Below are 20033 nucleotides of genomic sequence, written 5' to 3' on the forward strand. Positions count from 1 at the left end.
CAGATAGAACTGTGCATTTGCCAGAAGACAGTTTTTACATCTTTGCATTTGCAGCTGACTTGCTTCACTTGCAATTAGTGCAGAATTACATTTTTATATTTCCAGGAGACTTTCAAGGAAACTATTAGCAAATTATGAAGAATCAATGCATGTTTTCTTTTCTTTCTTTTTAAAAAAATCTAATCTGTTTCTTTTGATGAACAATTGAGGTGAACTTTTTCTTTTCTTTCTTTCTTTTTTTGCTCATAGGGATATTTCACCCTGTTTTCTGTTTCATGTTTTGAGCTGCTCTCTCATTTATTGTAAACCACTGTTACATGCTGTGTGGTGTTTGATCAGTTTATTTTTTAGAAACAACTTTTGAAAGTATTACCTATATCCAAAAGGATGACCCTTTCATCATTTTTATACTACTAAACGAAAAGTTTGTGTCTTAACATTGAGCCCTGTGCTCCCAACAGCACTTCATGCTGGGCAGCTATCCACATTCCTGTTCATCCCCATCACACCATAACATTCCTCACACCACATCAGTGACATCCAGCGGAGCTTATGCCCAATCATCTTACCTCACGAATGTGTGTGTGCGTGTGTGTGTGCAGGACGGAGGACATCCCTCTGAAAATCCTCGCTCACAACAGCCTGGTGGGCCGGCTGATTGGGAAGGAGGGCCGCAACTTGAAGAAGATCGAGGAGGAGACAGGGACCAAGATTACCATCTCCTCGTAAGTTGCCTCATGGTATTTGCATACACACCTACAGCACTCCACAGCTGTAGGTGGTTGCACTTGCACCTTCAGGACACACACATGCACAAAGCACTCATATGATGGTGGCATTGTGCAATAACAGCAACTTTACTTTGATTAACTATTTAACAAAGTTTGTACTAAATTTTTTTACCAGTGCTCAAATAACAGGCAATTATTGCAACTTCTTGGCGCCACACCTCTCTCTCTCCGTGCCCATTAGCTCTCACAGCGTGTGGTTTCACTTAACTGAGTTGTTAGAGAACAAATGTTAAGAGTTGATTACAGCTCCTTCACTCCAGAACATGATATTAGAAAGGTAGTGATTACACCCCATTTAACGGACGGTGCTCGCCAACCCTCGTTCATTTAGGGCTAATGAATTGCTCTGTCTCTGTGAGACGTAATGAGCTTGGAGAAAGAGAGAGTGGAGGAGAAAGAAGAAGAGGGAAGGAGATGGTCCTTCTGAGAAGATCCAAACAAACTGGTTCTGCTACAAAGGCCTAACGGTGTTTGTTTGAACTTGTAGCCAAAGTAGTTCATGGAGCGATCATGTACTGTATATGATTCATGTAAAGTTGGACTGAACTCTTTTCAACTGTTGAGGTTTAGATGACTGATGTACTCTTCGCTCAGTAGTTCTGTTTTCAGCTCACCTGCTCTCTAAAACTTCTGTAAAGGTGAGGGGTGGGAGGGAGGATAAAGGTTAGCATCAAAGTTTGTGAATTGAAAGAATTGTGTTTTGCAAAACCAACTGTGGTTAAATCCAGACAGCAAGATGTAATTTAGGTGCTGCATAAGATTTTAAGATCAAGCTTAATGTCTTGCAATGATTTTATATTCTATTCTTATTCTATTTTTTTATTCAAGTAAAAATAAGCAAGGATGGATGACTCCTTGTAAATGGTCATCACTGACCTTGAAATAGACACTCTTAATTCATCATGGTACTACTCAGTCTGTGAAATAAATTCTCTGGAGGAGAATTTGTCAAGTCTGAGGAAATAATCCTGATGATGTCATCTGGTTTATCTAAATTTGGTCTTTGGGACTTTTTTTCTTCCAGACAGCTACAAATTGGAGATGTGGAGTTAAAAAGATGTGGGCGTTTAGCAGGAAGGGAGGGTCTAATGACAGATGTTTTTGAGTTGCATTATGGGAAGTGTAGGATTGAGGCTTTTTGGAACTTGACTAATATTAAGGATCTTTAAAGTCTATCTCAGTCTCTGACTTTGACCACTGTCTCTCTTTTTGTGTGAGTTGTTAAACTTTATGGAAGTGTAACGCTAAATTACCAGAGTTCCCTGATAAGCAGCTGGTTTTTATGGTTTCCTTAACAAAGAATTTTACTGTTTTTTAACAGTTCTGATGTTGATGATTCAACCTGCAGTAACACTTGAGTGAGATAAGCACAAACACAGGAAATCCAATTAAAATCTGCTGCCCTTCTCAGAAAGTATGTGAGCAGAATATGAGTGTGCCTGTTTTGTTCTCTATTTGTATTTGCATAATGCACACTCTTATTTGTGTGTGTGTGTGTGTGTGTGTGTGTGTGTGTGTGTGTGTGATCTCCTTTGCAGGTTACAAGACTTAACCATTTACAACCCTGAGAGGACCATCACGGTGAAGGGCAGCTTGGAGGCGTGTTGTAAAGCCGAGGCGGAGATCATGAAGAAACTGAGGGAAGCCTACGAGAATGACATTGCTGCTATAAATGTAAGCCAAACTATCTGCAGGCCTTTTAAAGTCTCATCTGTGTGTGTGGTGGGTTATGATCTCAGGTTGACTCACATAGACCGACAGGTGAATAACAGAGAGAAGTGATGACACACAGGAGGATGATATGGCCTTCCCATTCACACTTATCACCACCAGTGTTAGTAATACCCATTGTTGTCTTACTGGATGGATAGCGGTAAACAATCACTGAATAGATCATCAGTGACTCGAGTGTGTGAGCGCTGCATGTTTGTGTACGTGTTTGTGTGTGTGTGTTCCTGTTCCACGGAGCCTCTGACTCATGCCCCCTGCCCCCCCACTGCGTGTCTGCTGTAACACACTGCGCTTCCCAGCATCCATCTGATATCTGTAGGCTGCTCCCTCGCCCAGCTCCTCTTTCACACTGCCCCTGATGACATCACCACTGCCGCAGCCAGAGAGGTCAACCTCAGAAGAGGAGAGATAGTGACGATATCACACACTGCACGCTCTCCGTTGCAGCGATACACTCAGATGAACGCTGGTGGACTGACTTGTGGAGAGATTCAGTTTCACAATTGTTTCTCAAACTACAACCACTTATTCTGTTTTAATTGCATTCATGGCGCCAATCTTCTTCTAATTTTGACAATCCAAATATTGGCTTGGAAATGATCATCAAGAGTTATCTCACAGCATGCTTTCAAACTGTGCTGGCTGGTGTGAGCGGCCCTGGCACCTGTTGGGGCCGAGTATCTACACAGTAAGCGGTGAGGGCCATCTAGCGTGACACTGTGGACATTACACAAAACTTACAAAAGTAACAAGGAAGTGAAAGGAGACGGCGTGTTGTACTACGGCCATGAAACCAGAATAACTGACTGAAATATGTTTATCATGCTATTACAGTACAAACATAAACATATATGTAATGTGGTTAGATGTATAGCAGTAAAGGATCTACCCACCTAATAAGGACTGCAACCTACATTCATTATCTGTGGATTATTTTCTTGATAAATTGATCAATAATTCAGTCTAGAAAATATCAGAAAAAGGTGAAAAATGCCTGATCAAAAATTTCCAGACTCCATTGACGTATTCAAATGAGTTTTGTTTACATTCAGCAGGACAAGTTAATTTCTCTTCTTGATGTAAGAGGAAGAAAAAACAAAAACAAGATTTAGGTTTGTTTCTGTGACAGTGACAGATTATAACTATGGTAGTTTATGATTTATTGGTGTTATCTCTTGTTCAAAAAACAGGTTTAAAAAAATCTAGTCACCTAGAAGGAGTCTTTTTTTTTACCATAAAGAATAGTGGTCAGCATCCTCTCACAACAGGAAAAATAACAACGTAAGGATACATGTGGATATAAAATCCTGTTTAAAAATAATTTTAATCTGATCTACTGCTTCAAGAAAAAAACATCTATATTTTAATTAACTATCTAATTTATCTCTTTAGATTGTCAAGAAGTCCTCCCTCCCTTTTCTTGTACTTTTCAGCTCATAACTAAAATCTATCTCTCTTCAACAGCAACAGGCCAACCTTATCCCAGGCTTGAACCTGAATGCTCTGGGCATCTTCTCCTCTGGTCTGCCGGTGCTGCCCCCTGCTGCTGGACCACGTGGTGCAGTGACCCCCGTGGCACCAGCAGGATACAACCCGTTCTTAGTGAGTACACTCCTTTTCACATATGACCTCTGAACACAGCCATGAAAGAAAAGGGGAAAAAATAGATATGTTGGGTGTTGGTTTTACTCACAGAGCAAAGCAATGCACAACCCCTGCAGGATTTAGTTTTGACTTGATAAAGCAATTTGTATCCAACACATAACAATACTGTGTTGACTCAGGTCTTCATGCATGATGTTACACACAGTTTGAAGCAGCCAGAATTCCCCCATCGTCTCCAGAGATGAGTCAGTTTGTCTGTAAATCAAAGTCTCCATTCGTTGCCTGGGGCAAGCCAAAGTGGTGTGAGACACAGTGTGAGAATGTATTTGCGTGCTTCCTAGTCAAGAAAGTTAGAGCGTGATTCACCCAGAGTTTATGTCCTGAAATTCCCCTAATAAGAATTTGGGTTGTGTACATGCGTGTGTGCGTGTGTGTCTGTGTGTGTCTGTGTCTGTGTCTGTTGTGTGTGAGCACCATCTGATCGGTCTGCTTGTCACTTCACTTTCAGAGTCACTCTTCACATCTCAGTGGCCTGTACGGGGTTCCTCCAGCAAGTGCCATCCCCCACCAGCACTCAGTATGTTCCCTAAAATCTGCACTACACTCAGTATTGCCGTGGTGATTAGAGACTCTCCGGATCACTTCTTTTATTTTGTATTGCTAGATTTTGAATAGCAGAGGGCAATTTAAAAGCCATGTTTTTTCCACACAAGCTTAAGAAAAGTTATCTTCCCTGTGTGTGGCAAGGAGAACATCTACAGTACAGTATAGAGGAAAAGAGAGAGATATAAGGCTAATAGAGAGGGAGACATAAATAACAGACCATGACAACCTCTCAGTCAGCGTCTAACGTTGGACAGTGAGTCGAACATTCCTGCGTACCATCGCCCATTCACCAGAACACCACAAATATTTCTGGATGGGGACTTTTCAGCCCCGAGTTGTCCTGTGGCTCGTAAAAATTCACTTTATAAACCTCAAGTACATGAGTGTTACCATGCTAAGAAAAACAAAAACACAGGGCAACCATTGGCCCTAATAGGAAATATTCCATTCAGACGTAGCCAAAGTGGGATGTTTACCCAAAGCGCAAGCCCTCGAAGAAAGTTCAATTTAGTTTTGCTTGCATGTGGTGTCATCGTTCTTGGCTGCTCTTCAAGAATCTGACAAGTTAAATCAAGTGTTTTGCATGTTTGTCTCTGCTCTGTTTGCGGCACATTGCATGTTTGCCACCGTCAGCAGTAGAGTAAAAGTATAGTAAAACATCTTCTTTCTGTACTGTCATGCTGATTTTTTTTGATTTTTTTCAGCAACAGGCTCCAGAACAGGAGGTTGTCTACCTCTTTATTCCAACTCAGGCAGTCGGAGCTCTGATCGGCAAGAAGGGCCAGCACATCAAACAACTCGCCCACTTTGCTGGAGCTTCCATCAAGGTGGGTTTTGCCAGCGTTTGTCGACAGAATGCTCGCTTCAGTGAGGTGGGGAAAGAGACGGTCAAACCTTCTCTGATCAACGTGTAGGGTTGAATCCACAAATACATGCATTTTTCAAAGCCTCACATTGAGCGGTAAGGTGAAATTATTAAGCTGGCAACCTTCATGGACCAAAGCGGAGGTTATTCATGGACAGCTGCTTAGTGGTTTTTTGTAATGTAATTTTAGACGTTTTAAGAATTTGCTGGCTTCTCAGATGATGCAGTGGTTAAATGTATTATGACAAAACAAGACCAACAGCTTTCGGCCAAATTTCCTCCTTATTTGTCTCCATAACTCGTCTCTATGTGTATGTCAGATCGCCCCAGCCGACAACCCAGATGTTACTGAGAGGATGGTTATTATTACTGGAACGCCAGAGGCTCAATTTAAGGTAAAAATGCTATGAATGGACAAATGAATATTTGTTTAAACAAATAACAGGTTCATACTTAAATTGTATTTTGAGGATGAAATTGCTGCTTGAAATTGATAAATGTCTTTTCAAAAATCATCCGCCTTCTATTCTAGTAAACAGCAGTGGATCATTGTGTCCCCCCATTTTCCCCAGTCTCTCCTTGCCTCACACCCTCCTCTGTATTCCAGGCCCAAGGTCGGATATTTGGAAAGCTGAAAGAGGAGAACTTCTTCTCAGCGAAGGAAGAAGTCAAACTGGAGACGCACATCAAGGTTCCCTCCACTGCAGCTGGCAGGGTCATCGGTAAAGGCGGCAAGACGGTGAGTTGATGCATTAGAGAGAAAATTAACCAAATTACAGTAAAAGTTGAAAGTCATTTTTGAAAATCTGCTATTTTACTTACATCAAAAAGGGTAATTTTTCTCCATGATAATGAGACATGTTTGGCCAAAGGTAGAAAAGTTAGTCAGTGAAGAAGAGAAAGCTCTTTTTATTACTTATTTTCACATTTCCACTTCTCACCTAAAAGACTGTAGCCTGAACTCTGTTCTTTTGGAAAAAATCTGCTTTAATAACATTTCTTTAATAACATGTTATTTTCTAAACTAGAAACCTTTTACTAAGACGAGCTATTGAGGTATTTATATTTATATATGTAGATTTTAACACAGGCGCAATAAATATCAATATAATTATCTACACTGTACATCAAATAGTACGTTGTTTACCATAAATACCTTGTCTTTTACAAATTTAAAGCAGGCTGGAAGTGAGGCTGAAGGTGAAGTTCAGAACAACATAATGACCTCTGGACTGGTTTGTTTTCCAGGTGAACGAGTTGCAAAACCTTACAAGTGCTGAGGTCATCGTACCGCGGGACCAAACTCCAGACGAGAACGACGAGGTCTTTGTGAAAATCAGTGGGCATTTCTTTGCCAGCCAGGTATGCAAAATGAGTTTAGGGCCCTGAAAACACACGTGATGTTGGTTATTTTTGGATGATTCGTTTGTTGGTGGTGACACTGTTAATGTGAAAGTTTTGCTTAAACATTTCACAATAGTCCTTATTTGAGCAGGCGGTTATGTGCTGTATTTGTCATATTTCCTCATGGGTGACTGTTGCTCGCTTTGGTTTGGTTTGTGTATTTGTGTCAGTGCTCATTTTGGCTGCCAAAGTGATTCTGCACCCATTTTCAATTTAAGTTGACATTATAACTGATTTCAGTATATGTCACAGAAATAAGTTAGTTTCTAATTGTGTAACAACATCACGAGAGTCAGGGAGATATCAGTTATGCATCATCTGTATATACCCACAGGGTGGATCACTAAAATCTTCCTGTGAGAGGCCACAGCTATGTATAATGTATTTAAACTCAAACCAAAACTTACTGTTGCATACAGGATCCACCAACACTGAAAATGTATGAGACAACAATCGACTGAAAGATAAATAAAAAACTGAAAGAAAAGAGCAAACATAGGTAATTAAATGTACCAAGCTTCAACCTGAGCAGAGGCCTAATTAGCCAAAATAACCCCTGTCTGTCTGGAATCATATTGGAAAATATGTGAGTTCACTTGGCTCCGTGCACTAATAACAATAATGAAGGTGTAAAAATTATGGCTGCAACAATGACAATTATGCACTGTCTGAGCACACCCACACACAAGGTCTCATCTGGCACAATAAGTGAAATCACCTGCATCTGTGTGCCGTAGGTCTACATGGTCTAAAGACTCAACTATGATGTATTTATATGTTTAGATGTGTGTTTAATGGCAGCTATAAAGGTGACCTATACTTTACTATTTGCATAGTATACTGTGGCCACAGAATAACTTTATGTCATCAGTCATTGTCAAAAGCTGAACCATGAAACAGAAGTTTTCTTTTCTAATGGTGCATCTGCTTCTGTACTGTTATCAGCATGTCGTCAATTTAACAAAGATTATCTGATCTGATCATATCTTTTTTGTATTTTTTTCTTTGTTGAGCTTCAGCGCAGGGACTATAACGACAAGAGGCATTTTGTATCCACTTAATATGTGTAACTTGAACTGCCAAACTGTTATATTAGCTACAAATAAACTTTTGAACACATTTTTACACTGTTCATTTTGTTAGGGTTAGGGTTATGTACACTGACACTTTCAATATACAGTATTGTGCAAAAGGTTTAAAGTAAAGTGAGGAGGCTTTCAATAATAATTCCACAAATAGTTTTATTTAGCAGTTCACTTCACACAAAGTGCAGGAAAGAGAAGACCTAAATGTAATCAGCATTTGGTATGATCACACTTTGCCTTATTAACTGCAGCAGTTCTCCTCTGTACACCTGCACAGTTTTTCAGGGTACTTGACAGGTTGGTTGTTCAAAGCATTTTGGAGAACTAGTTTCAGTTTTTCTGTCTCTTCATGTAATCCCAGAGTGGCTCAATGATGTTAAAATCAGGGCTCTGTGGGGGCCATACCATCTATTGTAGGACTCCATGTTGTTGTTGCTGAAGATGGTTCTTTATGACTCTGGCTGTATGTTCGGGGTCATTGACACACACCTCCCTGATGACGTTTCAGGTGGCTGCATATATGACCACGTAACCATCGTTTTAAAATTGTGAAGATACACACAACAGTTACAACAGTTTTTTTGTTAGCATTCAAAAACTACAGATCCACATTAATCTTACGCAAAGTAGGCAATACTCACTTAATACAATACTCAAGGTATTCTTGGAAAAACCTTAAGAAATGATTGACAATTTAGACTCAGCTAGAACTCATTATAATAGTTTTTTATTCAGCATTGTGGGACTGCTTTGCCTATCATTGTACTGTACTTTATCAGTTTGATGGTAGACAGCTTGTCATGTCTCAGTTAACACCTCATTTTGCATGTGACATCTTTGAACAGACTGCACAGAGGAAGATCCGGGAGATCATTCAACAGGTCAAACAACAGGAACAGAAGCACCAGCAGGGCGCCGCCGTGTCACCGCACCACTCCAAGTGACCAGTGGGGTGGCTCCAGCAGGCGCCAGCCAATGAATGTAGCCCTCCCAAACGGACAGAGACCTACCCAGACAAAGGCCAAGGCCAAGGGGGACATGCAGGGCAGACCAGCAGCACCGGGATCAAAACCAAAGAACTTCACGAGGGGGGAAACAAGTGAGAGCCAAAGGCTGAGGGCATTGTGTGCACTGCCAGCCCTGTGAGAGCAGATAGAGTGGGAGAAACCGTACTGATATAACTGCAAAAACAGAAAAAAAGACCAAAACAAAACAACAACAAAAAACAACAAAAAAAATCAACAAAGAAGGTGGAAATGGCAGAGAATTTGGGAACTGTTGTCTTCACAGTTAAAAAGGTAAAACAGGAAGTAGTATGTCGCCCTGCATAACGTTATCTCTTTAGTTGGACTAACATAGGCCTAACAGATAAAGCAACTGTATTAACACGAGCGTAGGTGAGGCATTGTGATTCATATTTTGGGTTCGAGCAAGAGTGAGTTACAATGGACGCCTTCTCTCACAAGAGTTTGATTAAATATCCTTAGCAGTATTAATACAGGGTAGAAAAGTATATTGATACACACTGACAGTATGCACTGTTATTTGTCTATCAAAATGACAGCAAGTCTTGGTGTCATTTTAAATATTTTGCTTGTTCCAGAGATTGATCGGGCTGCAGCAGCCACATATAGCGGTTTTCCTCATTTGTTTCATTTTTTTAGGTTACTGAAATCAAAACGAGCACGGCCGCCACCACCCCCGCCCCCGTTAGTAACATAGTGAATGAGTTTTTTTGTAACAAGCCTGTGTGTGTGCCAATGCAAAAGATAACGTCCCTATGAAATGTTTCGCACCATTCATATCTGATGCTACACTTTTGTTTTCTCTCTCTTTTCTGGTCATTTCTGCTATCACGTTCTCATCACTCTCTCTCATCCATCATAATGTTATTTTTAATAGGATAAAAATATTTGTCGTCAAGAAACACTTTTTTTTTTCCTTTTTAGCCTTTTGATAACGTTGAACTGACTGCCACTTGTGCTCAACAGAAGTGAAATGCAACAGAGGGATTTTTTTTTTTTGATATCACTCTCCCATGCTGTAGACTAAACTGTACCTACATTCATGCTTGTTGTCCTGATGATAAAACAAATTTAAAGGATGTGTCTAAAGACATTCTCCTTAAATCAGAGCAAATTGAAAAGAATTAATTGGTGCACCTTTTTGCTTGTTAACAGCATATTTTGAATGTGCACCGCCACACGCTCAGCCTTATGAGGACGTCACGAGGGAGAACACAAAATGTCAGGGAAGGGCCCAGTTAGTGGGTGGGGGGGAGGGTGCATACTTATGAAGTGGCAGTGAGGAAAAAATTAGATATAGGGTGGGAGTTTATTGGGAGGCACTGTATGACCTGTGGTACACACACAACCACAAACGTGACCGCAGCCGCGTTTTGGCTTTAACCCTCTCTTGTCAGGGAGCTTTCTAAAACGGCATGACAGCTGTGAATGTACGATATGCAGCCTTTTAGAAATCTAAATGAATAAATGCCCCCACCCTGCCTTGTCCAGCAGGCCGGGCCAGCAGCACAGACACACACAGATTGTCATTCTCACTCTCGCTTTTTTATTTTCTTTTTACTTTAACGCTTTTGTTTGTTTATTTTTGGCGAGCTGGCTGACTGGCCGACTGCTGTGCGAGTGTGCTGGACATGCAGGCCCTGGTGTCCCTTTGTGCTTTACTTTGGAGACCGTGGAAGCTTGTTGCCTTATTTCGTCACCTATCAGACCATCACCCATCAGCTTCATCTTCCAAGACGCAAGGTTATTGCCAACACGCACAGCTTCCTCCGCGCGCGTGTGTGTATGTGTGTGTGCGTGTGTGTGTGTATATATATATATATATAAAAAGAGAGAGTAATATTTATGAATCTATTTTTTTCCTATTTTGTGATGAGAGCTATTGATAAGAAACAAAAAGAAAACAAAGTCCTTTTCTTTTTTTCCTCAGTGGGACACTGCCATATTGTTTTGAAGGGAAGTGTTTATTTTCTTGAAAACTAGACTATGAATAATAATATAAATAAAAACCTGAAAAAATGGGAGAACAGTAAAGTGAACCACCGAGTTAACTTTGGTCAGGATGTGAACAGTGCGCATGTCAGTATTGTGATCTACCTCAGGCTTCAGGGTACCTCAGTCCAATCTTTCATTTCCCCTTTTTCCACATTTTGTATGCCTTGTTAACTGATCATTTTGAGCGTTTTTAATTTTCTTTTTTAATGAAAATAAAAAAAAAGAACAAGAGAATCTACAGTAATCTCTAAACTCTTCAGGTCCAGCCGACAAGTGAAACTTTGTAAACCGTAGTCAGCTCTGTTGGGACTGTCTTCGCCTGGACGCCACACAACCTCTTAATGATACACGTCAAAGGATTTTTCCAAAATTGATTTTTTTTTTTGCTAGAAAGGAATGAAGAGCAGGATCTAAGGGGTACATACCTGCCCGAAGTGGTTCTGAATGAGGATGTTGTGTACTGATTTCACCAATCAAAGAAAGAAAAAACATATAAATCAGCTGATAGAAACAGAAACTAACCAACTGTACCTCCTGTTTTTTCCCGACTGTACCTCCAGGTTTTTTTGAGACTTAAAAAAAAAAAAAAAACAACAACAAAAAAAACGAAAGAAAAAAAACAATGAAGTTTATTCACTTGTGAAAAAGCAATTTTGTAACAATCCAACCCGATCTTACCAGCTCTATTTGATAACAGCATTACTCTGGGGTTGATTTGAAGAAAACACAAAGCTGCAAAAATACACTGACAGGACTCTTGAACATGGTGTAAAACCTTAGTCTTCTGTGTAGAATGTAGAACAACTCTAGTTGATGAAATGTCACTGTGTACGACAAGATAACTGTATATCTGTAAACATGTACAATATAGTCACACATAAATGCATCATTCTCTGTCTCGCTATATAACACTTACCAGTCTGCACCTGCATTGTGAGAGAGACGGTGGGAGAAGTTTAGAGTGGTCACAGCTTCCCTCAAAAACCGACTCTCTAAACCCTTTCTCATCGATTTACCGATTTTAGATTTTTTTTTTTCTCTTTGTTGTGCTGTACATTTCAGAATTACCTCTCAGAATCAAAGGCTGACTTTTAGTTACTAAAACTGATGTAGGGCAAAAGAATTAAATAAATGAATGATCTAGTGAAAGTTAGTTTGTCTTTGGAGTTCTTTAACTGTTGAGAGCTGATTTTTTTTTTTAACCTTTGGAGGGCAGACTCGTGTCATGAGATGAGGCAGATCAGTTTTGTCCCAGTGAACACAGACTAGCAGTGCTAAAATGAAATCCGTAAAGGTCTCTCGAACTCACACAATGCCTGAGGCTGTTTAAACAAGCCTCCCCACAGCCAGTACAGTACCTCATACTGATGATAGCTCACCAGACCTGATCAATACCCTGACCTTACCCACACGAATGCAGTATGGTGCTTCAACTCGAACGCATGACTCCTGTGGTGGTCTGCTTCGCCGTAGTAGGACATGTCTTGGAGAAAAACAGCTTTTCACTCATGGTTTGTTTGACTGTCAGCAGTAGTTTCTAGAGCAGTATTTTTGAAGTTGACGCTCTTTTCTTGCATTGCAGAGGACTTCTCAGATCTCTGTCTCTCTTGTGTTTTTGGCTCTTTAAAAGGTGCAGTGTGTAGAATTTAGTGGCATCTAACAGAACGGACTTGGTAGAAATGGAATATAATATTCATAAGTATGTTTTATGTTTTGAATTGTTGTGTTTTCGATACCTTAGAATGAGCCCCGAACATCTACAGAGGGAGCATGGGTGTATCATAAGAGCTGGAAATCGGACCGGACATGGCTCCTACTCAGTCCAATAAGAATTGGACACCAAAAATCTTTCTAGAAGCCCACTCAACATGCACATTAGTGTTTCGTCCAGTGGCCCCACCTGTGAGTTCCCGCTCAGCACGTAGACTTTACATTGTGGTGATGTTGCAGATTTTACACTTTTTTGACATCTCTTTTACAACAATGGTCTATGGGGAAAATGCTTTTTGGGCTGCAGAGGGATTTTTTTGCTGCAATATTGCAAGTGGCCACTGGAAAGAACTGACTACAAGGCTGATCAGTGGCCCCATATCTGGCTCTTATAATACATCAATGCAGCGGGTCTTCTTCCACAGAGCCCGCCATGTCACACCAGCATGTTTCATTAGTAGTCCACAGACAACCCGAAAACCTGCTTTGGAGAGGGCCTCTATGCGATTTTTGCGTTGATTCTCCTACATTCAAGGAGGAGGGGTATTCAGTTTGTTGCACTATGCAACCTTACCACTAGATGGCACTAAATCCTACACACTAGTCCTTTAAGTGCAGGTTTCCCTCGAGCTGGTTCAAGATGTTTGTCTCCATCGTGGTAGTGTTGTGAGTAGAGCATCCTGGTTGTTAAGACGTCTGTAAGTCTGAAACGGAACTTGTCAAGATGATAGTTTCTTTTTTAAAAATTAATTCCAAGGATTGGTGTTTCTAAGTTTTGTGGGGTGTTGCTAGGCGTTAATATTCAGTACCCAAAAACCACAATTACACACATCACTGAGGGTGTACGAGTGTTGTTAGTCATATCACATGGTGGTTGGATAGTTTAGGCTTTATTTTGTTTTCTGTTGATCTGGTTTTTCTCGTCATTTACACTGATTTAATAATGTAGTCTGGAGTCGTAGCTGGGATTCTTTGCTTTAATATTCATTCCTATTAGATCACTACCATAACTAGCTGTTAAATTGTGGTTTTAAAATATGCTAGCTAGGATTTTGAACAGATTCAGGAATCAGAATGGTGCAAAAAACAAACAAAAAAAAGAATTTGTGACATGCAAAGAAGGAGGGATGACAGAGTATCCAGGTCTGGAAAAAAAGCAGATTAAACTTGTTCTGCCTTTAGGACTGAACAGAAAAGAGGGCATTCAACAACCATCCAAAAAATATGGATTAGCTGAGGAAGGATTTAGTAAAGTCTGGTCAGATGTATGCAGAACCACAGCAGTGTTTTTGTCCCGTCTTGTTAAATGAGAAAACGCAAATCATTGCATGAGACTGTTGTAGGTGATCCAGTATGTACTACACTTCATATAGCACTAGACTTTCAGTAGTGGTTTAACATGGATCCTTTTATTGAAAACATTTCACCATTTGGGGGATTCCTTTTGTTTCCTCAGTAGGTCACAACCCTAAAGTTTCCCACATGGGCCAAAAGGTCCCAAGCACCTCAAGGTAATTGGTGACTGTGCGCTGGACAGACATACGATCCGTGTTCAATACATCTTGTGGATCCATGCCTTCTCTGGTTACAGCCATGCTGTTGTTTTGAGTTGTGAGTGAACTGTATTGCTGAGCAACCTGGATCTGAGCAATAAAGAAAATTTGAAAGAAAATGCGTTTTTCCATGTCTTCTGTTTTATTACTTCAAAGTTGTGGGAGTTTTTTCACCTCTGAAATAAAGGTGCCAAATCATCTGTGATCTGACATACCACAAATGCCACTGTGTATTAAAGTACACTTAAAATAATTTACATCTCTGATTAAACAGAATAATGAAATAACAATACATATCTTAATCCAAAAGAAAGCTAACATTTAATGCAGCTTAGATGCTCTCGGACCAGATTACTTTACAAAAAGCACATGAAAAGACATTAGGCTTGACTTAACAAAGCTTCACACTGCTCATAGACTCCTCATTCACTTTTAAGTATCCAGCTGATTAGATGGCATGAGACAATGAACAGGGCTGAAATCATGATATAATTGAATTGGTTACTCAAAATGACTCCTCAAACATGGCACTCTGGTTCTACGAGTGCACATTCTGCTCTCTAAATTTAACAGCTTGTCCAAACTGTTGAAAAACAGTAAAAAAGAAACACTGTCCTGAACACTATTACAATTTATACTGTGGCTGCAAAATGTGATTGTCAGTATCATACAGCAATATTGTTGTACCTTCATAAAGCATGAAAAAGACAACTTTTAAGTTGTTATTATATAGTGTATACACCAAAGTATTTCAGTTACAAATAATTAACACACAAACCCAATAAAACAATCATCTGAACATGTTTAACTTGTTCATGTTTGAGGTAGATATTTGTAAAACTGCTCAACAGGCACTTAAAACACTAGCTCTCTTATACTGAAGCACAGGAGCAAAGTTTCCTTAAAATCCTTTCCTCTTTCTCTCCATGATTAATGTACATTCATACATCTATATATTCTGGCAGTAAACATCTGGTAAAAAAAAAAAAGAATTCTCAGCTTCAAATCCCACCAACACATTGTTCCAAAAAAAAACTGCGATCCCTTTCCATCTTCATTTCAAATAAAAGTGACCTTGACGCATGTGTGTGCACAAAGATTTTCTGCAGGGCCACACTTAAAAAAAGACATTCACTTTCAGGTCGGAGTGCGTCAAAGCACCAGGAACCAAGCTCATTCCCAGAACCAATTACTGGACCTTCTTATTTGTGATGAGTCCATTCTGCGACTGCACATCCAGTTTCAGATGCCGCTGACTATAGCGGCGGATGAGGGCACCGGGCAGCAGAGCCATGCAGGCGATGGCCAGCAGCTGCAGCAGCCGCTCCCAGGAGAACAGGTCATCGAGCGAGGACACCTCTGAGAGCATGACGCCCGTTTGGACACAGATGAAGTTGTAGGGAAGAAGGCCTACGAGAACGGACAGAAAACAGCAGATCATGAACAAACTGCAGAGTTATTTGCAGTCCTGAGAGAAATGCTTTGGTATTTGGAACTGATGACTGATGTATGCGTATCTGCTTTCAGTGATTTTCTTTTTCGTGGTTCCTTATTCACAAAAGGGTGCCTGAGTTTTCTGTTATTTTCTGACAATTTGTGGAAAAATGACAATAATGAGTAATGAGCAATTAACAACTAACCAAGGTCCACAGTACAAATCATCTTTGTCCAAACTGCAGGTGCAAAATTATTGTCAAAAATATGTCAAAAATCATGTCAACAGATTACATACAGAGCACAGTCTGAATCAACAAATCTCACAGTCACACACTGAAACTAACAGGAATGGGGCAAATATATAAATAGTGTGGGTGGATGACGAATACTAGATGATTAGTAATTGTCAATGCAACCTATTATAACCAAACTTCAGTACGGATGTGATTCATTTATTCAAATGTGTTTATTGTTTATATTATTTGTCAGTGACTACATGATGCACAGTGTGAATGTGAAGAGCGTGTCTGCATGTGATTACCAATGAACACTGAGCAGAAGAAGAAGGTGATGGGGATGTTTACAATTGGAGCAGACATGTTCAGAAACCAGTTGGGAGTCATTGGAAAAAATCTCAAGAAGAGCAGAAAGAAGAACAAGCAGTCCTGGTTCTCCTCCACCTGGGAAAGATAGATGTTAGACGAGATGTTCACATAGGATTCTGATATTGAAATAAAAAAAGAAAAATCCAGTGTCAAATGGAAGCAACCACAATAATAACATGCTGTAGCATAGAATAACACTGCAAAAAAAAAGAAAAAAAACTGTTTTCACTACAGATTTACTTGCATATAATAATCATGTCATGTCAGGAAAAAAATACCTAGCATTGCACTGCATTGCCTCCTGAGTGTTTCCTCTCAGGGAGGGTGATAAAAACATGTAAGGCTTACACAACTCATCTAAGGGGATTTTAAAACACTGCAAAGAAAAATCCGTGGACAATTTTAAGTGGAAAATCCAATGATATTTTGCATGTTAAATAGTTTTCTATGTGACTGATGGTTGCAGCTGTTAAAGCAAAGGATTTTGTTTTGAATGTATTGTTTTAGAGCTCCAACCATCAATTTATCAAAAAGTCGATTAACACGAAATTATCCGGCAACAATTTTGATAATCGATTCACAGTTTGAGTCATTTCTTGAAAAAAATAATACAAAAATGATTTCATTGCAAATGGCTTAAAGTTCTTAAACATGTCTAATTTCATAATTTCATATAATCCTGAATTCAATACATTGTATAAACCAATCTTATGTTGCTTTAATCATTACAGTTTCTGTAATCAGGGATTAAATATTTACTGCTTTCTTTAGTCTTCTATGATAGTAAATGTAAGATCTTTGGGTCACATTGAGCTTTAGGAAATGGTGTTTGACATTTTTCACAATTTTCTGACATTTTACAGACTAACCACAAAGAAAACCAGAACACTGAGAGAACAGGCCAGTTATCTGAGTCATGACGTAATTGGAAAAACTTGAGATCAAAATGACCTGCTTATTGTAATTCTAGACTTTTATAAAACACCAGTGATGGTTGGATAATTAAAAGATTTGAGCATCATCTGCAATTTGGAATTATCATGTATTTAAATCAAGTAAAGTGAACATGTGTAGGCCTCTTGTATTTATATTCATATGTCAGCAGTGTTTCTAATTTTCCTTTCTATCATTTATTTACTTGCCCCTAAAGAACACTGCAACATCTCTCTACAGGTTTGCATGCTGTCAAATATAATCTCATTCAAACAGTTTCAATACTTGTTGCCTTGAATAAGTTCTCTTTACAGGAGAGCGTACCTTCTTCTGCAGCATGGAGACTTTACCAGGGAAGAGGTTCACGATGTAGTGTTTCCCAAAGGCCTGAGACAAAAGGTAGCACATAGTGGAGCCCACAGTGGTGAGCACACAGGCGAGCAGCAGTCCTTCATATGGTCCAAATATAGCTCCTGCGAGAATGTTCTGCAAAATGACAGGCCGGCATTACAAGACGTCATCAATGTGTTTGTAGTAATCATCTCTGACACACAGATCTTCTGCATCTGTCCTTGTGAAAATAGAGAAACACTGACAGTGGTTTAATGGGTGAAATTTTACCACTTTAACCTGCCTGTGGTCTGTGGTTGAGGTCTCTTCTCAGTGCTGCACACTCAGCTGTACAGATGGTAAAAAAACTAATGTAAGTGGAGTAGAAAACACTTACATGACTTCTTGAAAAAGTCCCACATGACTGACACACAAAGGCATGTCTGACATCCCTGTGATCTAGTTGAATATGTTCGTCCTCTGCACGGTATCTTTAAAGAAGAGTCCCCAGCCGCACACGACATGCAGCCCTATTCATGTTTTCCTGCAAGCAGTTTTGTTCTTGGAACATTTCAAACTGTGTCTCTTTTCTCTTTCACACATATTCATCATGTTCCAATGTCCATGTCCCAGCTCTTAACCACAAAAATCCAAAAATTTGCTTTAATCATATTTTAACACACATGCACTACTTGTTCACAATGTCTGCATTGTCAACCAGCATCAGTACAGAGGACATTTGAAGCTATTTTTAAACATACCAGGAACGAGGATCCAGGAATGGCAAAGGACTGCTTGTAGAGATAAGCACTACAGAAGAGCAGGAGGACATATCCAGTGTGCTCTGTCTTGTAAAACTGCAGCAGCTCAGCCAGTTCCCGCAGCTCCTCCAAGTCTGATGGGAACTTCAACCTGCCACAACATCACAACACAGTCTCATCATCCGCTTGTCCTTCATCTACAGACAGGGCTGGGAAATATGGACAAACATATCATGGTAATATTGACATACAAAACTATATGTCACATAATGAACTGCAAACTAAATTAAAGCAAGCTGATAGTTTAAAAGTATTAATCCCTATTTGTTTCACATAAGGGTGGCAACCATCAATTATTTTCCCTATGGATTGATCTGCCAATGGTTTCAATTGATCAGTTTGTCTATAAAATATCAGAAAGTAATGAAACATGGCAATCACAGTTTCAGAGCTAAAATGAGGCCTTCAAACTGCTTATATTTTCCGACCAGCAGTTCCAAACCCAAGATAACCCGTAGAGATCAAGAAATAAGTCCATTAATTGATTAGTCAGTCAACAGATAATTAATCTGTGACTATTTTAAAAATCAATTAATTGTTTGAGTCTTCTTTTCTTCATTTTTTAAGGAAACATACTTATATCCTCTCTTCCCTGGTTCTTAAAATGAGAATATTTTCTGGTTTCTTTAGTCTTCTATGGCAGTAAAATTAATGTTTGGCTTGTGGATAAAACAAGACATTTAAGGCTGCATTTTGGCCCCTTTACTGACATCTTAAAGATCTTTTTTTTTTAAATGTTGCTTTTGTCCACAACCAACAGATATTTAATTTACTGTCACAGAAGACTGAAGACACCAGAAAAGATGGAATTAGCCAGATTGAGCTTGCTTTCTGACTCAAAATGTTCATGATTCAAAATGATTGATCCGTTATCAAAATAGCTAGCAATTAATTTGACAGTTGGCAACTAATCGATTAATCGTCTGATCGTTGCAGCTCCAAAGTCACTGGAGTATTAATGGATCTTGGCCCTTATAGCAGCTATTACTATTCAGACATTGGTAAACCATGTCTGGTTGAGGTGAGTGTATCTGTGTATGAAAGAGTGGAGGAGATGAGGCATGCTAACATTAGTCAGCAGTCTTTAAGGAGAGTAACGTTACATAAGCTTACAATTTGAACACCACTGTAAGCGTTGTAGAGGGACTTATTTTGTATTATACTTTATGGAAATAGGTTGCCACCATGCTGCAGCTCATTCACCTGCGGGGCTCTTCGGAGCTGACAGTCGGTTGCTCGGACTCGGTCTCGGAAGTTGCATGAGAGCGTCTTGGCGGTGCCGGAGGGAGGTACAGGGACAGGGAGTACAGGTACAAGCTGGCTGCGACAACAACCGCGATTAGTCCGACAAGTGAGCGCATAGTCCTCACTTTGTTGACCACCAGCAGACGGCCGCTCGTCCTCCTTCCTTGAATTACAGCAACCTATGGAAAATAAATAATGTGCCAACCGCCGCCGTGACGTCACGTCCCCTTGGCAACACACTTTTTGAAATATTTTAAAAGATTTTTTACATTATTTGCCTGAAAAAAATAGC

General features: G+C 39.8%; 2 protein-coding genes across 2 annotated transcripts in view; one reads left to right on the forward strand and one right to left on the reverse strand.

Annotated features, from left to right (window-relative positions):
• The window catches only part of igf2bp2a (insulin-like growth factor 2 mRNA binding protein 2a), a 54291-nt gene extending 45022 nt beyond the window's left edge, over positions 1 to 9269 (forward strand). The window contains exons 8-16 of the mRNA XM_053328753.1: positions 603 to 725; positions 2330 to 2465; positions 3987 to 4124; positions 4636 to 4704; positions 5438 to 5560; positions 5919 to 5993; positions 6206 to 6337; positions 6847 to 6960; positions 8933 to 9269. Coding sequence (XP_053184728.1) covers positions 603 to 725; positions 2330 to 2465; positions 3987 to 4124; positions 4636 to 4704; positions 5438 to 5560; positions 5919 to 5993; positions 6206 to 6337; positions 6847 to 6960; positions 8933 to 9031 — 1009 coding nt within the window. The 3' untranslated portion in view covers positions 9032 to 9269. The remainder of the gene's footprint in view (positions 1 to 602; positions 726 to 2329; positions 2466 to 3986; positions 4125 to 4635; positions 4705 to 5437; positions 5561 to 5918; positions 5994 to 6205; positions 6338 to 6846; positions 6961 to 8932) is intronic.
• Positions 9270 to 15251: 5982 nt separating this feature from the next.
• Positions 15252 to 19963, reverse strand: tmem41aa (transmembrane protein 41aa). The gene is made up of 5 exons (XM_053328767.1): positions 19700 to 19963; positions 18437 to 18587; positions 17670 to 17831; positions 16349 to 16487; positions 15252 to 15780 (listed from the first exon to the last, which is right to left on the reverse strand). The coding sequence occupies exons 1-5, from the start codon at positions 19855 to 19857 to the stop codon at positions 15560 to 15562; spliced, it is 831 nt and encodes a 276-aa protein (XP_053184742.1). The 5' UTR covers positions 19858 to 19963; the 3' UTR covers positions 15252 to 15559.
• Positions 19964 to 20033: the final 70 nt, after the last annotated feature.

Source organism: Scomber japonicus, chromosome 11 (assembly GCF_027409825.1).
Source record: "Scomber japonicus isolate fScoJap1 chromosome 11, fScoJap1.pri, whole genome shotgun sequence".
Classification (NCBI taxonomy): domain Eukaryota; kingdom Metazoa; phylum Chordata; class Actinopteri; order Scombriformes; family Scombridae; genus Scomber; species Scomber japonicus.